The 23,108-nt window shown below is 36.5% G+C and overlaps 2 protein-coding genes across 2 annotated transcripts; one reads left to right on the forward strand and one right to left on the reverse strand.

Annotated features, from left to right (window-relative positions):
• Nucleotides 1-432: 432 nt before the first annotated feature.
• Nucleotides 433-6,236, forward strand: LOC117344891 (chlorophyllase-2, chloroplastic-like). The gene is made up of 7 exons (XM_033907762.1): nucleotides 433-633; nucleotides 1,404-1,511; nucleotides 2,347-2,585; nucleotides 3,501-3,626; nucleotides 4,941-5,120; nucleotides 5,271-5,313; nucleotides 5,613-6,236. Exons 1-7 carry the CDS (start codon nucleotides 576-578, stop codon nucleotides 5,816-5,818), a joined length of 960 nt encoding a protein of 319 aa, XP_033763653.1. The 5' UTR covers nucleotides 433-575; the 3' UTR covers nucleotides 5,819-6,236.
• Nucleotides 6,237-9,143: 2,907 nt separating this feature from the next.
• LOC117314550 (arylsulfatase B-like) lies at nucleotides 9,144-21,222 on the reverse strand. The gene is made up of 14 exons (XM_033868618.1): nucleotides 21,123-21,222; nucleotides 20,207-20,318; nucleotides 19,896-19,947; nucleotides 18,692-18,795; nucleotides 16,787-16,893; nucleotides 16,418-16,482; nucleotides 15,782-15,883; nucleotides 15,526-15,589; nucleotides 14,934-15,031; nucleotides 12,650-12,786; nucleotides 11,954-12,018; nucleotides 11,397-11,523; nucleotides 10,678-10,832; nucleotides 9,144-9,992 (listed from the first exon to the last, which is right to left on the reverse strand). The coding sequence occupies exons 1-14, from the start codon at nucleotides 21,220-21,222 to the stop codon at nucleotides 9,820-9,822; spliced, it is 1,461 nt and encodes a 486-aa protein (XP_033724509.1). The 3' UTR covers nucleotides 9,144-9,819.
• Between the last annotated feature and the right edge of the window lie 1,886 nt (nucleotides 21,223-23,108).

The following is a 23,108-nucleotide window of genomic DNA, read 5'->3' on the forward strand; positions in this document are numbered from 1 at the left end:
AGGGGTCATACAACTTTAGGTCTAGGTATTCAACGGATAGGGACCATACAACTCTAGGTCTAGGTATTCAACGGATAGGGGCCATACAACTTTAGGTCTAGGTATTCAACGGATAGGGACCATACAACACTAGGTCTAGGTATTCAACGGATAGGGGCCATACAAGTCTAGGTTTAGGTATTCAACGGATAGGGGCCATACAAGTCTAGGTTTAGGTATTCAACGGATAGGGGCCATACAACTTTAGGTCTAGGTATTCAACGGATAGGGGCCATACAACTTTAGGTCTATGTATTCAACAGATAAGGATCATACAACTCTAGGTCTAGGTAGAACATCTTTATTATTTTCATCTATAAATAAGGAAGAATACAAAATATCGCTGATAAACAGCGACATGATGACGTCAGTGGTTAGTACAGATAAACTTGAGTATGATAAAATCTGCTGTAATGAACATAAACAAGATACAGGCGATAATCTATATCGGCCGCTGATAAACCGAGTGAGTAAATAAAACTGTATTTATGATGCGGTTAAATTCTGACATACTTTGTGTTTAGTCTGAATTAAACATGGGACCACATATATTTCTGTTGTTGTGCGCTACATACCTGGCACTTCTCTATGGCGGTACGTATATTGTTGTTAGGTCACTATTCTATGTGTTATATGTCTGTTAAATATATATCAAGGTTATGTATCAGTACCCTCATGGAATCTAGACATAGATACATGTACAGCTATACAATGTACTTGTACAACAATCGTACATTTGGGTTTTGTGTTCCATCTAATCAGAAAATTGTCATTTGATTCGACAATGACCACCTTTAATTATCTTTGTCCGACAAATGCAATATTGTACATGTACAAAAATGTATAATGTATATCTATACACGTATATGTTTTTGCTATCGAATAATGTTAACATATTCACGAAAATTTAATTCCACTCTTTCATCAGTAATACTATATGCTCAGTCCCGTATCGAAAATCAAACCATCTATCAAAACTGAGCGTGCCATCTTTGTTAAAACCGCTGTTGAAATAAAAGAAAAGCTCGAGTCCGGGTACTGGAATCTCGCCCGGGACCGGCGTATTATTTTTACGCTATTATATAAACTAATGCAACTGTACAAAGTAGCATCACTTTCAATAGCATCTCGTCACTCGCTCAAATATAGCCTTTAGACGGACCAGGACTACTGATAGGAAAAAAGTTTCTGGTCAAGCTGGACACTAGACTGTCCACTAAAGTCAATGGATGAAGGACATCTGAAGGGAAGCAACATGTATATGTGTGGAATTTGATATTTCTCTAGATTTTATAACGTGGGGGATTATGTACAACGTCGTGATGATCAGCAGCTGATGACTATTCATATGATTTTATGGACAGGTCAGAGTGTGTTTGTTGACCAGGGGAACCCTTACGCCGATGGACCATTACGTGTTGGCGAGTTAAGTCTAGCGAAGACTATTGTGAATAGTTCGCTTCACAGCAAAGGTAAATATCATGCTATTATGAAGCATTCTATGATAATTTGTTATTGCTTTATTCGCAGTTATTAAGTATTTCGCGAAAATAAATACCAGGCGAATATTAATTTACACAGAAATGTATAGAAGAGTTTACTGCATATAACTGAAAAACACAATACAAACATACAATACTTGTAAGCTAGAGTATAAACTGTTGTATATCACAAATTCATAATTAACTTACGATAAATGTTAGGACGTCAGTAATATACATATATGGAAGGCATGTCGTCATATCTTATAAAAGGATCGTGACTACCTACATGTATATAATGATCTATATAAAGCTAAAGATTAAAGCCGAAGATTTTTTTTAGATGAGGAAACGTTTTCTGAAAAAGATACCTGATAATAAACTGGATATTTGATATTGTATGAAAAAAATGTACAATACAAAAGTAAGTATGACGTAACATCTTCAGAGAAATCGCCAATCGCAACATCTCGGGGAAATTTCCGGCAACACTCGGAAATCTACTCCCTCGAATGCCAATCGCAACATCTCGGGGAAATTTCCGGCAACACTCGGAGATTTCCGTAATTACAAATACACCTTTCTTAAGAGCGTAACGAATTGTTTGGATCCATGTGTGCGCTCTGCCTCTCGACAACGCTTCTTATAAATTTGTCTTTTATGTTTGTTCCGAAACAATCGCAGTTCAATGGATGCAATCGCAATGGAGCTTTGGTTACATCAGTGGTTAAACTTAAGCTTCTGTTTTATCGAAACCAATGTAGTTTGCGGAACTTGTTTTAGTTAACTCTTTCATACATGTATTTATAACTGTCCTCTGTTTCAGTATTCTTTCCACTGAAACCTGACACCTACGCGGCTGTTTATTTTATTGGAGGACTAGGAGGGCTGGTTCCCACGGAGACGTACGAGATCTTTCTATCAAAAGTAGCTTCACATGGATTTTTCGTTTTTGGTGTTGACATCCTGTTTCCAGTGTATTCTGCCCATTCTACACCCCAGGAGGCATCAAGAAGGAAGAACATCGGTGATGCACTTGAGAAATACTACAGTCAGTTAATTTGGGTAAACATACGATTTTATCACTGCTTCGCAATATTATAAAACAATCCTTTTAGACTCTGATATAAAACAACAAAAGCAATGTACAAAATGTACAAAACTTAAGTTTAGCAAATTTTTCAATCACAAATACATTACACCGCAGATTTAATCTATAGTGTTAGTCCCTGGGTAACATGATTTGTGTTTACAGTATCCATGGCAATATAATAAAAGAGGCAACTAAGTTCGAGATTTCATCCTTTCTCTGTTAAGAAAAAATCTAAAAATCATAAAGAAGTTTAAATATAACTGATAAGACTTTCTGAAATTTTTTAGCATATCTTCGTAAGATGATGCCCCAATATATTATTCGTGAAAACCTTTTGGCTTGAAGCTAAACGTGAGAAAAGCCTATAAAATTTAGATGTGGTTTGCAGGATAGCGACATACCTCAGGACTAAATGTACAACAACGTAGTACACCACGCGAAAACGGCGTTTAATTTCTGTGTACGACACGGATGATTAGGCTGTGATTACGAATTACAACATAGTTTGTAAATAATTCAGTCTCTATTAAAAAAAAACACGGTTGATGTTTCATGAAGAGAGACACAGACTGGTGTCAATCTTACTATAGGAGGAAATTGTGGTCTAGTTATGGTTGTGAAGGATGAATAATTAAGGTGTAGAGATTCGACAGTGTTTGCTCGAATAAAGGAAAGGGAATTATTGCCCTTGGTTGAGGAAGAATAATCCATGTAATCAATCTATTCCAATAAGGAATATAAGCTTCGGCTCATTTTCAAGATTGTATGCAAAATAAGGTAGAGTTATTGGTGCTGCCAATCATGCTTACACCAATGTACTCATAAATGCTATTTCAACGCTATCATCTCTTTCATTACAATCTTACTGTGATATTTTAATAATTCAGCTGCAGTCCTACATGCGGAACCAGACGCTATCGACGATAGCATGGGACAAGTTAGCTCTCGTTTGTCATTCGGCTGGATGTGATGACACCCTCAGACTTATCCTCGGAAATCGTACAATGTACTCGGTAATAAACTCTCCTGGATGATAACTGTAACACCACAGGCGTGTGTATCTGTTTTGTATTTATATAAATATTAGCACCTACTAATACTTATGTTGATACAGTTACTGTAGGGGCTAAAGTTTTGTTTCTATCAATAATAACTATTTAAGATTGCAGACACCTGTGATAACACGCACAGTCTGCACTCAAACGTCCGGTATTAAAGGGGCATTCCTTCGTTTGAATTAGTGTAGGTCGTCAACACTAAACTTACTGGAAACTATGTATTTTTCCAAGTAGTAAAAGTTATAATCTCTACATAAATATCGCAGTTTTACTCTCAAGATAAACCAAACTTCTTCGAGTATTAAGTTCTGAAAGTTCTTAATACGACCCGAAGTATCACTCATTACCGCAAAGACATATGGTATTTGTATACAATACACATTTTTCCTTTACATTTTGGCGTTAATTTCATTACTTTTAGGACAAACACTCTTGTAATCATCGTTCGGACACACATTTCATCAATAGAAATTGTGCATGTTTCTGATGTCCGAACGAATTAAGGAAATTAAGGAATGCCCCTTTAACAGCTCTTCTAGTGAGTCTGTGTACCATCGCAAATGAACTCACCAGGAGACAGAATGTGGGTCAGTTTCTATTTCTGTGTACCATATGCAGTACATGGATGTGTATAAAGTGTTAAAAGTTGGTATGTAGTTTCATGACCGTAATTTTATCACAATTCCTATGAATGAAAGTATATGAATTCAATAACATTCAAACTTTGTTATCTCGAACTGATAGCTCAAAGAGCACGCGTAACTCAAAGGAAAAGTAAATCAATTTCGACCTTAAAATTATACATAAAATATACATTGTACTAGGTTACCTCGAATAATCTGGAGAGCTCAATTTTTTTAATGACCCAGCCGACTTCGTGATTACAAAGTTCGAATGTATTATTATATATGTTTTAAGTTTAATTTTTAGTGTCTTACAGACTGAAACGTAAACTGGCCACCAGACCCTAAGTTCTTTTTGTTAAGAATTGCCAAGTTGAATTCTAATACTAGATTATCTGCCCCTAATTTCAAACTCTAGACATATCCTGGGGACCAAAATCATGAAGCTCAATTTTATTTATAATTTTGATATTCTAGAGACAGGGAGCCTGTCTTACTGAAACACATCAGACTAAAAGTCCAAAGTAAATATCAATTTCTCATGAAGGGAACAGCAATGCACTCTGTTAGAGATTGAGTAAATATCTGAGAATCCAAACGGTTTATGTAGGTTTCATTTTATCCTATAATACGTGTTTTTTTCTAGGCGTCAGTTTTCCTGGAACCCTACAGCAAAAATGTTAAGACAAAGATGGGTTTCCAAATGCCTGCATTGATGTATGGAACTCAGCTCTCGGAGGAAGGACTGCCATGTGCAATTAAAGGCTTTGACTGGAACCAGTTTTACGACGTCTGGCAATGCCCGAAAATAAAACTAGAAGCTAGTGTACGTATGGTCCAGTTATAACCGCGCAACACTCCTTTATTTACAGTAACCATACGACAAAGTCTGGTGTACATTGTAGCTTCCGGGTGATATTTCGGTAGAACGAAGATAAAAAGGATAATAATTTTCTCATTTTGTTTTTAATTTCAGGGATTTGGACACTGTGATATTCTCGACCCTGAGGCGTGGGAAGGTGAGCTATTACAACTATTCAAAGCAAAGGAAACATCAATCAGTCTTGCTGGTAGATCGCTAGATAAATTCCCAAAAAAACCTGTGAGGTTGAACCCCTCCCCCTCTCCACGAATCTAAAATTCAGATGTGGACGTTTTCATCAATTCATAGTAGTTTGTAGATGGTTCGATAAAAGGTTCGACGCGTAATGAATGCGAAACTGTATATAAGATGATCAAAGGACTAAAACATAAATTTTATCTTTTTCATATTTCTATTCCCAATTTTAACAGAATATTTTCTCATTTCTTGCTACAGTATGCCACCTTACCCATTTCTGCAAGACGACAAATAACACACGACTATCCGAATATCGGCAGTTCGTCCAGGGCGCTGTCTCCAGTTTCCTGATGACTACTCTACAGGGGCGTACTGACGCCTTGTCTTACATATCGGACATTCGAAAAATTCCATTACCTGTCATGGATTTGAAGACTGAATTCAATTGTTCAACGATTCATTAGAAGTATCGAGAAAAAATATTGCAAGTGTAGAACGTTTGTGTATATATCGGCATTCATATCTTTTAATCTGTGCAGAATACAGTCTTCGTTCATATTGTCTCTGACTCCTCGAGCGTCCTATTAACAGCCAGGGTCATTTAAGGATGTTCTTGGATGAAGCACGGCAAAATCGTAGGCTTTGTTAGTTACAGACAGAAACCAATTAATATTTAATATTGAAAAGTCAACATGAAACCAAAGATGGTCAGTCTGAAACGGTCAACATGTTATACAAGAGCCTGTGTTTCTTTTTAAAGAGCTGCTGCAGGTAAATTATTGTTATGACTCGCACATGCTTCCTGCTCAAGATCTCATAAACAATAAAATTCGGGCCAATTTTGGTTGGCCAGTAACAAAATTCAAAAAACGATCACCATATTTTTTCCGGTCGGTCTCAAAATTTAATATACAACTACAGATTTTTGTGTGAACACAAACATATGTCTTTCTTACTGGGCACTGGTTTTAACCTTTGACCTTTAAGTCAAGATCACAATGATCTATGATCCAATAACAAATACAAAAAAAAAAAAAAAAGATTGTCTACAGACGAGGCACCGATGTCGGGGATAAAACATCAGTTCCTCTGGTCTTCGTCCCGGTGAGATAAAAATGGCCACTGGTTAGCTATTATGTTTTCCAGTAAATCTCAGAATTCAATATGCACAGCTAGGGACTAGGAGGAGCCCACATTTGGACAATGCAGACACATAAACATTTCCCAATTCTAGTATAACTCGCCCTTAACTTTGTTGCAGGGGTATAATTTAAAGAATTACGATAAGTAATTGGGTTACCTAGGAATTATCGAAAATCCATCCTTTGAATTACTCCTCATCTTTGTATCTACATGTGGGTCTTCAAAAATTAGTGTATGTAAGCCTTACCTTAGGACATGGCACTCATGCCTCTGATACAGCCAAATCGTAGAACTCGCACATCGTACTGTCGGGAAAAATCAGCACACAAAAGTGACACAGGCACATAGGAACTACTATCCTCCACCTCATCTAAATATACAACTGTATTTTGTCCCTCTTTTAAGAAGGCATCTCAAGCGATACAAATCCTCTTGTTTTTCAACATTGACCAATACATAAGAAAAGTTGAGATTGTCTATAACCACAATGTCGCTGAGGAAATACTGTAAAGTACCATAATAGGAGATAATAGCTGAAAGGATATTGAAATAACCGAACTACACATATCTGATAATCAACCCAAGTTTGTAGGCGAGGACAATGAAAATCAATTTATAGAGTTAGAGTGACATCAATTTATACTAGCAGCTAGCATTTATGTTTTTGATTTATATATTATATAAACATCCCTCTAGTACTTTTCAAGAAATAACGATAAAACTCATTTGTCAACATCCATGGTGACCACATGTCGACCATTTTTGTTTTCCTGATCACACTTAAAATTAAATGGGTACAACTAAGAAATAAGGGGAAGCTACTTGTGCAATTTGAGAAAAATTCCTCCAGCACTTTTCAGGAAATAACGGTAACTTTTTTTTGTCAAAAACAAAGATGGCTGCCTGTCGGCAGTATTTGTTTTCCAAATCAGACTCACAATTGAGTGGGAACAACTAGGTACAAAGAGGAACCTACATGTGAAGTTTTGAGAAATATCCCGTCAGTATTTTCAAGAAATACAACAATGATTATTTGCGCATGGACGACAGACCACAGACGAAGGGTGATTTGAATAGTCTACGATCTGATGAGGGCGGGCTAATAAATATGGCGGCCATCTTGAATTTCGGACACTCAAAAAATAAGAACACTTGGTCAGGACAATCTTCATTTCAGGCAAGTTTGAGTTAAATCCCATTGGCGGAAAAAGAGGTTTAAAAGCGTTGCTTGGGAAAACGATGACTGTGTAATCATGCAACAGAAAGGAAGGTAATGGCCTAAAGTAAACAACATTATTTTTTTGATATTGTATATACGAATATATAACAGACTATCATTGTTTTAAATCCTAATTACTGTTTGTTGGAGACGTAGACCATTTTATTGTTTCCTGTTAATAAACCTATGTAAGCTAGCATGCACTCGCAATGTAGAATCTAGCCCGTTTACTATATATTATGTATGTTGCTAACGACTACATAGGTTTTAATTCAATTCTCTACAAAGAAAATACTTTAAAAAACATCTTTTTTCATCTCAGAAGTAAACACAGAACATATGAGAAAAGCATTCTATTCGGCCACACGCTTATAGTTATGGTTCATATCTGATATCCACCTAATCTTCATCGTAACAAAATATCTGTGTTAGACAGTTAGTTTGTCCTATGACCCCGATTTATAAGAAGATAAAGGAGGGAGTAAGCTGGATGAAAAGATACAGATATCGAGATATTACACGAGTTTCCATATCGGTAGATTTATGAAACGAGTGACATCAATTTTGTATGAGACTGAAACGCATGCAAGATTTTATATATCACAAAACAAACATTCGTCTAAGCAGCATTTTATCAGATTGATATGAAACATCAGTATCAATATATATTTCCCTTTCTGTCTCTTCTTTCGTCTTGGGGGACGTCACATTGCGTGTGACGTCATGACATTAGAACGGCACAATCAAAACATTCCTTCTAACACTAACACTAATACCAAAATGTACGCCAATTGGTTAAATAACACTGATAACAGAGTAATTGTGTGATTCTATTCAAAAGAACTCTTTGAGTGTAAACTCATTGCAACAAGATAGTGTATAATAGGACGTAGTATAGTGTTATACAACTTATTGTTTAAGCATCCTCTCTGGATTTGACTTATTTTTAAGACGGATGTCGTTGATGAAGACGCTTATCCTTCCTAAACATCTGGTCTGATAGTTCTTGTGTAATGTTCTTCATGCAATTATATATTTGCTCCATATGTTGCCGTCTTCTTATCGATTTTGTGTTAGAAGTATGGTTTGCTCTCTTTCTGTCTTTTGCTTGTGAACTACCAGTCAAGGTAGGTTCCGCTGACACTTTATGTCTCGGGCGTGCTAATTTTCTCATTATCATCTGCTAGCGAAATACCTAACAGCATCGGTCGATTCTTTACCATATGGAGATGATTAACAGTCAACTAATGAAGAAAATCCTTGGTGTTTAACAACGTGTTCAATGATGGAAAACAGTCGCTTATATACATTGTATATCCAGCTGGTCAAAAGGAATCACCCATGTCAAGTATCTAATTTTCAACACATGTATTTTTAAGTTGCAATACTAATATGGTTTAGTGCAAAAATGAAACACAGGGTTACTTAAGACCCATTTATTTCAAGTGTTACTCTGTGTTTATTCATCAAACATTCAAAGACATTACAAAGAACCGGTACAAAATCACATCAACACAAATCAATCTAAGACTAAAAGCTAATATTACTTAAAATTGGTAACATCACAAGTTAGTTACAGACCCTATTTTACAAGTTATGCTGTGTTTAGCTATTTATACAATATTTCTTTATATTTGCTTAGTGTTGCTAAAACAACTACTGTTAGGATGATCACAGACAGGACTAGGGTTAATGATCTTATATCACATCATCAGAATGTTATCTGATGAATTCGTCCGTGTTATAGTGTTACACTTGTGTAATATTCTCTAGAACGATTTTCATAGGGTACGTCTTATATAAATCGACTGTGACGTCAAAATATTGAACATGACTCGACGTTATGTGTGAAAAATATCCATTTCATATGAGATTTTTATGAAAATTTTATGAAAATATATACACCTGATTCATAAAATTTCATATAAAATGAAAACTCATCTAAGATCCTAAATACAGAATATCAAAACGTCCGATTTCACTTTGATATAGCGTGATACCTTTACTTCATGGATCAATATTGAACCAAAAATCCGATTTAACCAGAAAGGATATGAATAGTATGTGATAACCAATCACAATCCATATTACGAACATTATATGTCAGCACCAGCCTGGTGTCCATGCCCCACCGTGGAGTTTTGGGTTGCTGAAGGGATTCGGGAGGGGGTAGTTCGCGGGTACCATTGTGTCATGATAAGTTTTCAGTCGAGCGGCTAGCTTATTGACAATGTCCGGGTTATTTGACGACAGGTCATTGTGTTCTGTCGGATCGTCTGTGAAAATAAAAAAAATAAAAATAAAAAATACGTCTTATCAAAGTTAGAATGGGCGAAAAAACAAGGACGTTCATAAAATATCACACAATATTATCAAGTTGAAGGACAAATTGGAAATCCTTCATTATTCCTTTCGAGCGATGACGTCATCATACTTGTGATGTCAGGATTTATGTAAAGGTGATTGCCAATTAGATCAAGCTAAAGCGGGTTTGTTTAGACAAAACTAGAGTTATACATTTTCATTGATTAATATGTTAGTTTAGATGATATTTGATCGCCTATTAGATATTTGTTTTTTAATAATAAAAATACAGTGTTAACATTTTCGCACAGATTTAACAATTAACTCCATAATGAGGTAATCATCTCTTTATCTTCGGATTGTTACAAGGAAAACTAGCTCTACATTCTATTCGATACTAACCTTTTAGATTGTACAGTTGATACCTGACACCATGACAGCTGGGTTGAAGGCCATTTAAAACTGTCAAAATGGATTATTGTGTCAGGAACCCAATTATTTATGATGAAAATATTCCGACAATATTTCATAATAGACTAGACAATCTATACCTATTTCACACAGACAGCTCCAGAGACAACTGTCACGTAGTAATAGTACAGATCTTCACTTTAATTGGAAGACTTTCTGAAAGTAAAATATTTTACAAGTGCTAACCTTTTAGATTATACAACTGGTACCGACTGACTTGTTCCTGTTCAAATTGTTCAATGTCAAGTTTGGTTATGTTGTAGTCCTTCTCCACCGACTGTGGTTTGTACCATTCCGGATAAAGTCCGGGGTATCCGTCAATCAGTTTATAATCCCCAACTCTGAAATAATGATAAATCCGTAACATTTACAATAATCAATTTCTGTTCCTAGCAGTAGTAAACTCTCTCTCTCTTGGGATCCATCAGGTGACCGATGAATTAGGAAATCATTTAAGTATTGAACTGCCATGATACGATTGAATCAAATGACAAAACATTACATGCAAACATCATATTGGTATGCAAAGCTCGTAAATATATAGAGAGTTGACATTTGTTATGAGTTAAAATGTACGAAGATTGGAGTTACATCATATAACTACAACAAATTGGTTTTCAATGTGTTTATCTCATACAGTTGTGAATATGACGTTTAGAACTGAATATTTACATTTGGATGGCATACCACTATATACATGTAACCTAACCAGTGGATGGGATTATAACCGACTCCCAAATCCACTCTATACGTCTTCCATTGTCATACACAACACATGTTTTGTCGGATAGACATGTAGAATGGATACAGCAAACTAGATTTCCCGCTAAAAAATGTTTCAGATATTTTGTAGTAAAACTGAAAAAAATCTAAATACCTATTTAATAGCACGTGTCATTTCCCACCTTATTGCGGCATGTCCTTCCTCATATGGAAATAGGTCATCAATGTTATAGACTAACTCTGTTCTCGGTGAGGATGACAGCTGGCTTAACGCAGGCCACATGTTAACTCCGTCCCCCTTATATCCCACTAGGAATAAAATATAGTTACTGTCTTCATTTAATATTGTGAATTAGATTTCTAATAATAGGTTATTAGGTTTCAAGGTATGAATATCTTAGTATAAGACATTCTCAGTTTCAGAACCTTTTTTCTGACGCATGTTACTAGAATGCATCTATTATCTTTATCTTAAAAGAAAAGATTGTTAGGATAATGTTGAGAAATAGATTACTTTACGAAAGCAAATTATGGATACATTGTAAATAATGCTAATAACTGAAATACTGAGCTCACTCTTTTATTCTTCAGAAGTTCAGATTGAGCTCAAACGAAAAGGTATAAACTTAATACAAAACGCTTAAGAATATCGCTTATACGATATATATAGTAACCGTCATATAACAAAAGAATATTTAGGATACCATGATTTCGATTATGGAAATACCGAACTACTCACCAGGGGGAGACTCCCCGCCGCCTACCGACACCAGCGTAGGAAGCCAATCAACTGCGTGCATTAAACTGCGATAAATTTATCAAAGGATTTGATTGGTTAAAGGAAATCGGATTGTATATAGGATTATAAATGTGTGCGATAATGTTTTTTTCTCGACAATTTCACAAATGATCCTTTGATCAAGACATTCATATACAATTTAGTTTCATACGAATATGTGATTACCAGAGTAACAAAAATGCAATATATAGGCATCCACTAACTAACGAAATACATACTATAACAAGACATTCATAGTGGACGTTTGTCTGGATGCCCTCGACATAATACTATTTTGCTTTCCCCGTAGTTTCCTGCTTGCACACAGGAGCATTACTGTATTTACATCGATATAATATCTATCGGCTCTTGTTATATATAACTATTAAAATTGATATCTCTATAGACGTCACTTCTTGTCGAGTTGTGTCAAGATGAATAAACTCGGAGCGATGTCCGATGTGATGTTTAATGCATAATAAGTAAGAAATTCCACTGATAGTTACATGTTCTTCCAGTGGGAACAAAGAAGCATTAGATGAAAGTGGCAAAATTTAATGCAAAATTTAATGCAAACTAATTAAATCATGTTTTGATGTCCATTTTTACATCAATTTTAGAAATTTCGCATTTGAATTAAAAGACTATAGTACCTACCCATCGAACCGCCTGCCAGTTACGTTCAATCCTGGTCCCCTAACAAAGCCAGCAGCTCTAGTACCACCCTCGTATATGGTAAACTTAGCTCCCCTTAGTGGATAGTTGTTCCCATAGTATAAAGGCCAGCCGCCATTCTGGTAATAACATTTCTTACGAATGTATTATAGTAAAACAAATTGATCAAAAACATCACAACACCAGTTATAATGGAAGCGTTACACGCTAGAACATTGACAATTCTCCATTTTTAAATAAAAGTTTCAGTACCATAAACTACTTTATCTGGCTATGGTCTTTTATATTGAAATGTAATAAAACCGCATACCCCAAAATAACCTAAAATCCTAGTTACACACATGTAAATAATGGTAATCCAAGATGCTCATTCACGCTCTCCTAACATCACATTCCTGTACTGAAATTCGCTAAAAAATCGAAATCTGAAAACGTAGTTTCACATGTAAGTAATGTTCTTTGTTCGACTCTTTTTTAGTCATCGTTATTTTGTAATGTCTAAATTACAAACAATTACAACAATATACAGAATACAGATAGGATAAAGAAACCGTAATTCAAACTCCAAATCGTTTCAAGGAAGGCAAAACATAAACAAAAACATAGATTCAGAGAATAGCAACATGTGCTCCGGAAGCGTAAGCGTCTTCTGCTTCATCAACGACACCCGCCATACAAATCTGGATCAAATCGACGACAACCGCAATACAAATCTGGACCAAATCGACGACACCCGCCATACAAATCTAGACCAAATCGACGACACCCGCAATACAAATCTGGATCAAATCGACGACAACCGCAATACAAATCTGGACCAAATCGACGACACCCGACATACAAATCTGGACCAAATCGACGACACCCGCCATACAAATCTGGACCAAATCGACGACACCCGCCATACAAATCTGGACCAAATCAACGACACCCGCCATACAAATCTGGACCAAATCAACGACACCCGCCATACAAAGATGGGTAACAACGGAACCACTAACCACGTCCGACTTCATATCGCAACAGGGAAATAAAATATGTCTAAATCTAAAAGAGATCATAATGTCGACCTTTTAACTCTACCATGGTGTTCATCAAACTGTGTATCTCTAAACATTTTGTTGTTGATTTCTCCTTTGGCAGGCAACATCTGTCACGGAAATCGTGATAATGGGAATCAACTCTTAAATATCGAATGAACTGGGACATGTGGATACCGTAGTAGGTAAGGGATGAAGGGATGTTGCTATCTAGAAATGGAAATTTAACAACTGGGAAATTGAACTTATCTTGCTTATCATACAGCTAAATTGTAAGCTTCCCTGTTGGGTACGTTGTAAGTAAAGATCGAGGTAAGCGGCTGATGTTAAAGTAAAGATCGAGGTTAGTGGCTGATGTTTAGCCTTAGCCTTATGTTGAACAGGATATATCCGATCGATATGGTCAATTAAGATTTTGCTATTTGAATATAAATCACATCGTCAATATAAATAAATGTTGAATTGAAGGATGCTGCAGGATTTCTGTTACCTGTTATAGGCTCTTAGATATAAGCAGCTTCTTATGAGAATATAGACAAGTTAGCCAACAGAGCCGCACAGTTTGTTCCCATGGATATGATAATCGTCTGTCACCAATCTCAACAAATTAAGATGTTTTCATTCTGACATTCCATCATGTTCAAGATTTATCTTCGGTGTATGTTCCTTGTTGTTGGTTTAACGAAATAGGGTCCCCGTATAGTTCACAACTATGCAATTTTATCGTCTTGAAAAGAATGCTCATTACAAGAGAACAGAGATTACAATCTTAAAAGGTTAAAACATAATCAAAAGACCTTTCAATTTCTTTAAATCTACATTTTAATTCGTATTTAAAAAGCATCCCAATAGGACTGAAGCCCCGAACCTAGAATGGTAGTTAGAAATATTAATGTGTAAAATGCTAGATACATTTTATTCGGAATGCTTAAACATTTGAATATAAAAGTACCCTTGATCTAAAATAACAACTGAGAGCAAATATTCGATGGAATGTGAATAATAAATAGAGATAGAAAGACCATCGAAAGAGAAAAAAAGTCAATTAACCCTACAAACTACTCAATACCTTCTAGTAACTGTATTCATTTACGACAGCGTCACATTGTTATATAGGTCAAAAAAGTTCATATCGCCGTCACTATATTTGTTTTAAAATGTTATCTATACCAAGCTTAAGTTGATAAACAAGCATGATATCGATATAATAGGTAACAAAGACTTACGTCAGCAGTAAACACAAAGAGCGTATCGTCCTTCATCCCTTTCTGTGCTAACTTGTCCGTAAGGTTCCCTACAGCTTCGTCCAGCGCGCTCACCATGCCTTATACAGCGAGAAAAAATCTTAATACAGACTTAAAGTGTAAATATGCTAGAAAGGTAGTAATTATGTATTTTACACTATCTAAATAATGTTTGTACATGTTACAAGCATTTTCATTAAAAAATATTTTTCAATCAATAACGTAAAAATGTCTTCGCCATTCACAACATCGCTTTTAATTGACTGATGTATAATTGAGAGTGTGTACAGTAGCTAAAATTATGACGATTATCATGAATATATAATATGCCATGTAGTGACAAGTTACTCTGGTTTTATTCATTTCTTGGCATACATATAGTATCTCGGTGTACTATATTTGTTAGTTTATTTTATAGCTAAAATTGCTATTCATCTGTTTGTGACTTTTGTTCAAACCTTTATATTATTAAGTAGAACCAATCTACAGTGTTTTATGTCGATTTCATTCTACGCTATACCCTAAAGTACAATTATTTGTATACATCAATGTCGCATAGATATCTATAACCCACCTGAAAATTTACGCCTCCCTTCATTCTGAATATTGGGATACATATCTTCATATTTCTTTGGAACCTGTATTTTGGTGATGAAACATACATTACTTTAAAACGTATAACCTTTTATTGAAACAAGGTGTTACAGAAAATATAATATACGTTGAAATCGTCATTATAAATATTGGCTACATGCATGTAGATTATCAAACTGCATTATGTAATGAATGTACATGTATGCTCAAACACGTAAATCATTATGAATAAATACCTCTATTGGATCGTGGACATTCTGAAAAGCCATATATAAAAACAAAGGTTCGCTCGTGTTGTGATTTATGATAATGTCTGCTGCTGCCTGGTCGTAGGAATACTATAATAGAGCAGAATAAAAACCATATCTTAATGATAAAATATACAATCTGTTGTAAAGTATTTTACGGTGGAGGAATTTACATTTCATATCCTACAACAATTTAATTGTTTTCTCGAAAGTGATTCAAACAAAAGATTAAAAAAATAGTAATTAGACATTGTTGAAATATCTTTTTCGGTAAATATCATCAATATTTCATTCAGAAGGAATGATCGGAAACAGGGTATCTGTATTTTCAAAAATATAAATGATTCAAGATTTTTTTTTTTTTTTTTTTTTTTTTTTAAATCCGACCGTCATATAAGTTAATACATATAATGACATGTGATACAGCTGTAGATACAAAATGTAAAAATCTGTAAAAGTTTTAATCCAATTCAATTAAATTCCAAAAATGTTTTATGAAACTCGTCTCGAACTTTTAATTTTTGCTCGCCAAGGCTCACAAATTCTAAGACTCGTTAAAACTCATTAAATATCCTTATATATACAGTGTGTGCAATTGATTGTAAGGTACTTTTAAATACTCACTAAAGAATAGGTTCCATTAAATTCGGTAGCAAGACGTTCATTTTGCCTTAAATCATATCCACCCTCTAAAAGATATACACAAATGTATAGCTATTAATTTATGAATTATACATTGACTTTTAAGCTTAAAGTCTGAAGACTTCCTTACGAATTGATAATAAGACTGGATGTTTTCATGCTATATGAAATCCAGGATACATGTATGTTAAAACTTTGTTTAGTGAAGAAATTACTACTTTTCGTTTTTATGTTTTGAAATTAATGTTTGAAATGACAAAATAAATATCATACATTTATTCAATTTATCAAACGATTTGTATTTGAATATATGTTTTGGTTATTTTAATTCAGATATATTTCATTACGTACTCCAATCGTGAGTATAATAGTCTTCCTGGGCATTGTAATACCCAAAAAAGGAGTCGAACCCGCGATGTGTCGGTGTACACTCCCACTTACAGAACCCTAGATGCCACCTGGAAAGTAATGTCATAGATACATATGAATATGTGTCGTGGATACACTAATTTAATGACATACTAGTGCTTACCAAACTTTCGACAGAAATTTATGGTTTTGCATTTTATTTAGTTATGGTTTGTCATAGGACTGGTTGATATGGTGTGAGCCTCATACTGAAGGATTTGAATTTTACCGGACATATTGTATTATTTTTCAACATAATCCCCTTCAGTTTCTTTACACTTTTTCAAGCGGTGTTTAAGGACCTCAATGACAGTTTTACTGAACTCCTTTTCTTACCTGTTCAGAAAGTCGTCCAATGCATGTATGGCGTCATCATCGGACTGAAAGTGGGTGCCTGAAATATCTCTTTTCAGTTTTGGATATAGATGAAAGTCTGATGGAGCGAGATCAGGTGAATAAGGCGGCTGCTCAATCAATTTAAAGCCACAATCGTGAATGGCAGCCATGGTAATGACAAACTTGTGAACAGGAGCATTGTCCTGATGGAATAACAAACCTTTAGTGGGCTTTCTGAGACGCTTAAGTTTAATATTTCCCTGTAACTGCCTCAGAAGTGAAGCATCGTATGTGCCATTGATTGTTTGTCTCTTTTGTAAATAATCATTCAGCAGAATACCTTCTGCATCCCATAAAACCGAGGCCAAAACCTTCCCCAGCTGATGGAACAGTCCTTGCCTTCTTTGGCCTGGGAGAGCCAGGGTGTCCATCGTTTCGATTGTTGTTTGGCCTCTGGGGTAAATGATTGAGTCATGTTTCATCCATAGTGACAAATCACTTATCAAAGTAGGCAGGATCTTCCTCAAAAAGGTTAAGATTAGCACACGATAATGTGCGCCTGGTGTGCTTCTGATCAACTGTCAGAAGTGGTGGTACCCATCGGGCCGAAAGCTTTCTCATTGATCCTCGGTCAGAATAGAATATACTCTTTCCTGTAAAATGCCAACTCTAGTAATATATATCTTTCTGTGACTTGTCTTTCAGTTATAACAATATCAGAAACTTTATTGACCATTCCTTTTTATACAAATATTGGATCACTGCTCTTTTACGGATTTTGTCTATTTTGCAAAAGCCGTTTGTCTTGTTTACTTTAGAGTGCTACCTCTTCGATATAAACAAACCAAATGAGACCAGTCCTTGGGTACACGGCCTTATATAGTCAGAGAATAAGAAACTTAAAAAAAACAACCTTGAGTACCTCCTTCAATACGGGGCTCACAACAGATCAATAATCCCTCGTATCTCATTTTGACTGCGTATACAGTAGTATGCCCGTAGTTGGCAGCAACATATCCTATGGAGCGCCTTCGGATATGTTCGTTGTCTACTACGGGCACACTACCGTAAACGCAGTCAAAATGAGGTATAATCCTCAAATATCTTTAATATAATCAATATGAATATAGCTTTTGATATCAGATTCAATACTAGTATATAGTATTGAATATCAGGATCACGGGAGTATGGGCTTTTTCTCATTTGTGCCCCCCCCCCCCCCCCCCCCCCCCCAAAGTATAACTTCAACAAAATTAAATATTGAATTCGTGATACCATCACAATATACTTGAAACAAAGCAATGAAGTTTTCCTGGAAGACGGTGCTTTGGAACATTTAAAAATGCGAAAGCCAGTTGGGTTCATTTTCGTAGGAAAAAAAAAATACTTTTTCGCGTAATAACGCGAAACTAACGCGTTATATCGGTAAAGGAAAGATATTATTTTCTTCTACAATAATGAATCCAATTAGATTTCAAATACAAAAGACAATTGAAGGTACAATAGACATACTTGCCGACCATATGTGTGGCGTAACCGAGATCTTTCAAGTACTTTGGAAGGAACTGCATGTCTAGAGGAGAACACACCGGCTGTTCTGGCATAATCACACGGTGCTGGGAACAAAGCATTATAAACCAGTCAGATGTATATCCGCATTGGAGGTGGACTGTTTCTGTTTCATTTCACATCTAATATCAATTTACTAATAAAGGAATAATGAATTTACAATGTATATAAAGGTCGTGGTGGCAGATGCGGTGGTTTAGCGGCGTGGTGACTTTAAGGCGACCTTAGACTTGGCGACAAAGGCGGCAGTTTGGTGACGCGGTAGCAGATGCTGCGGTTGGGTGAGATGATGGCGGTAAAAGCGATCAATGACATGGTGGTAAATGCGGCTGCTTGGTAACGCGGTGGCGGTAAAGGCGATCATTTGTAGAGGCGGCGGCTTGGTGACGCGGTGGTGGTTAAGGCGATCATGGACGTGGTGGTAGAGGCGGCGGTTTGGTGACGCGGTGGCGGTTAAGGCGATCATGGACGTGGTGGTAGAGGCGGCGGTTTGGTGACGCGGTGGCGGTAAAGGCGACTTTAGTGTTTGTAACAGAGGAGGCGGTTTGTCGACGTGGTTGCAGTTAAGGCGATCGTTCGCATGATAACAGAGGTGGCGATTTGGTGGGGCGGTGGCGGCAAAGGAGATCATGGACGTGGTGGTGCGGTGGTTGTAATGGCGACGGTAGACTTGGTGACAGGGGCGGCGATTTGGTGGCGCGTTTGTAGAGGCGGCGGTTTGGTGGCGCGGCGGCAGTTCGTTGACATGGTATACTAGTTGTAGGTGGTGTTGACAGTGGTACGTGGTAGTATGATGTAGATTCAGATGCCTAGCAGTGATAGTGATAATGAAAGTGGTGTATTAATGGTGGTGACAGGTAATGGTTTTTTTTGTTTTTTGTTTTTTGTTTTTTTTTGGGGGGGGGGGGGGGGGGGGGGGGGGGGGGGGGATTTAACATCATTGCAACACCCATGCAGGGTCATATGAGGACAGGGTTAGTGGGTGGTAATGAGTGGCACACTGACTCAGTGATACCAGCAGTTCCTTCTGGTATTAATAAACATTAATTGCAATGAAAGTTAATCCTTTATCACATACATATATTAGAATTCGCATGTACATGTATGTTGTTATAATTCCTTGCAACCAGAATATGGATGATCATACCTGCAGTCCTGCGTGGAATGGGTAATACCCGGTCATAAAGGAATGACGAGATCTGTAACACGTTTTTTTTAAACTCACTATTAGGTGTTATAATTTGACAAAATTTTTCGTTTAACACAAAATTCTTTTGATGTCAATTTGCTAAGCCATTAAGGCTTGCGAGAAAACATTACCATAAACATACAAACAATATATAGACAAAGACAGTTGGCTCTCCATTTCAAACCTGCTGACGTATACCAATTTTCAAATTTATATATAGAATGCGTAGAGATCCACTGTCCGTGGTACTGGAGTAAAGCTACACATACGGGCTACAAAGTGGCTGGACATAGGACTGGTTCAGTATCACACCTTCTCCCGCCATTTTGTCTAGATGAGGCGTCTTCATATCGGGATTGTTGAATCCAATATCATTCCACCCTGTAAAATCAAACTGTACATTCTCGCATTCCAAGGTAATGATTGTTATGCAACACCTTATACCAATATGAAATGATGATAGTTATAAGAAAATTTTGTTATAATTCCCTCCCTTGTTAAAACACATGTACATGAATATACAACAGTTATATTCTGATAAAGTTAGTCTTGTGTATAGAGGTCGCGATATTAATACTTAATATGGGGTAGTAATGTTTAGGGTTATTGAGAATGACTAATATTTAATTTTGGTTTAAAAGTGAAAAAGTACACATATCTAGGTAAAGCTCGTAAAATAACTTCTTTGTACCACATCGCGGCTGTCAAGCTAAATCATCGCTAGTGTGGAAAGCTCGTACGTTACGGGTGTATGTGCGTAATCCTTTATGATTTCGAAGGTTCGTTTGTATTATTTTAATGTTTATTATCAGATATTTACATTTTTGTTATTTGTCGAACCTCGAAATGTAAATATCCCATAATAAACTTTTAACATCACGACTGTCAGTCTGCTGGTAACAAAAACAGAGACTATAACTAAATTCTCTGAACTTAAAGCGGTATGACAGTGAATTATCGTGGCAGAGAGGTGATTACAATGATACCACCAGGGTATAGGAGTTTTCTTAGCCTTGTCCCTAAAAGTTAGTAAGCATTTCTAGGTGAGCGCATGCAATAAATTATAGGGAAAAGGAGAAATAGTATCTACACTGGCATGGAATTTGAGCAGCTGCCATAATTAAACAGATAAAAGTTATATACTGTGAACGGAGTCACCAAAGGGAGGATATGTATCCATCTTACCCAGATCATCGGCAACAATGAAGACAATGTGGGGTGGTTTAGCCTGCACGGACAAAAGTATCCCCAGGTATATCAGACAAAGAGAGAAGAGCCCCGCCATCCTCGTGTAAGCTGTTATGGGTGACAGAGAAGTAATTTACCCTATATCAATATCATCTGATAAAGAAATATTGGAGTCCCAGTTTCTGAACGTAAACTCAACGTGGTATTATATGGACTAGCATTTTATATGGACTAACATTTCAGTGTCCTATCAATAGCTACATCATAGTAGGCCAATGTGATTACAGTATTGACATTGACAGCTAGAGAGTGTCATCCTCGGTCCGAGGTGAACATCACACTATTGCTAATTAAGGATAGTGCGATTTTGAAAATGAAGAATGCCGACAATTAATGTAGCTATGACTCGAACTCTATAAAACCCAGGTAAAATATCAAAAGAAAAACCAAAACCCTTAACAAATGATATCAGACCAGTAGTCCCAGCAGGGTGAGCGTCTCCCGTATAACAGGCGACTCTCGGTATGTAAATCTAGGTCAAGTCCAGGTAATGTCATGTTCTCCGGCGACTCTCGGTATGTAAATCTAGGTCAAGTCCAGGTAAAGTCGTTCTCCGGCGACTCTCGGTATGTAAATCTAGGTCAAGTCCAGGCAATGTCATGTTCTCCAGACGTAATGATGTTGCACACAGCACAATCCCAAAGACATGATTAACTTTCGAAGGGTGTTGAGAGAGTTTTGGATTGGGTTAGGTGTTGTGTGGATTATGGTAATATTATGACTTTCCCATGATCTTTTATATTCAACAGAGTAGCATTACACTGGAAACTCAAATCTTCAACCTTCGGATCAACAACACATAGTACATACGACACATTGTGGTAATAATTATACAACATAGTAACACAATCACATGGGTGACAATATTGCATGACTCGTGCCACGACCGACCCTTGGACTTACGATCTACGGTACTTTCACCTAGCCCATTTGCAGCTAATATATCGACACCACCGATGTTAAAGATTATAGAAGCGACTTTGAAGTAGTGATTTTGTGAAATGAAGTTGTGCTTGCCCATGCTTTTGCTCGTTACCCATGAAAGACCTTAATACAGGTGCTCGTTACCCATGAAAGACCTTAATACAAGAAGGTCATATTTCAATTTATTGTTCCCCGTTGAGGCGTTTAGTCCAAAGAGCTAGTGATTTGGAGACATGGTATTTGGGTCAGTAGCGTGCCCGGATGAAGGAGTAGTTTTTTGAAATGAATGATATTTACCTATATATTTGCAATCGCCCTGAATAACCAAGAAATCCAGGGACCCAGTAGTTTGCTTTACAACCAAGAAGGCTTCAACAATGATATCTTAACCAGTGAAAATATGGCATGAAGCATTACCTTTCCTTAAAATGACCCCTGTGACCTTGACAGCAGGTCAAATGTCATTAATTTGAACAAACTTCGTTTTCATTGATCCCAACATTCTACTGGCTACACTGTTAATATCATGACATTAAGCACCTTGGTTAATCAGAAGTTGTTTCAAAATTTGGATATATTTAACCCATGACCTTGAAAGAAGGCTAAGGTCATTCGTTGGAACAAACTCTGTAGCCATATTCCCTGAATGCTAAAGGCCCAATATCAGGTCTCTGGACGGCTTGGTTATTGAAAAAAGTTTTCTTTTAAAGATTTTAGCACATTTGGCCCATGTGACCTTTCAGGCTGTATAACTCAAGTGACTTTCATTCATTTGAACAAACATGGCTCACCCCCACCATGATATAGGCCAAATATCGGGTCTCTGGACATCTTGGTTATTGAAAAAAAAGATTTCTTTAAAAGATGTTAGGACAATTGACCCATGTGACCTTGGAAGTCAGTGAAGGTCATTCTTTGAACAACTTGGTAGAACCTCGTCTCAGCATGCTACAGACCCAATATCAAGTCATTGGAACAAACTCTGTAGCCATATTCCCT

This window comes from Pecten maximus, chromosome 16 (genome assembly GCF_902652985.1).
Source record: "Pecten maximus chromosome 16, xPecMax1.1, whole genome shotgun sequence".
Taxonomy (NCBI): Eukaryota; Metazoa; Mollusca; class Bivalvia; order Pectinida; family Pectinidae; genus Pecten; species Pecten maximus.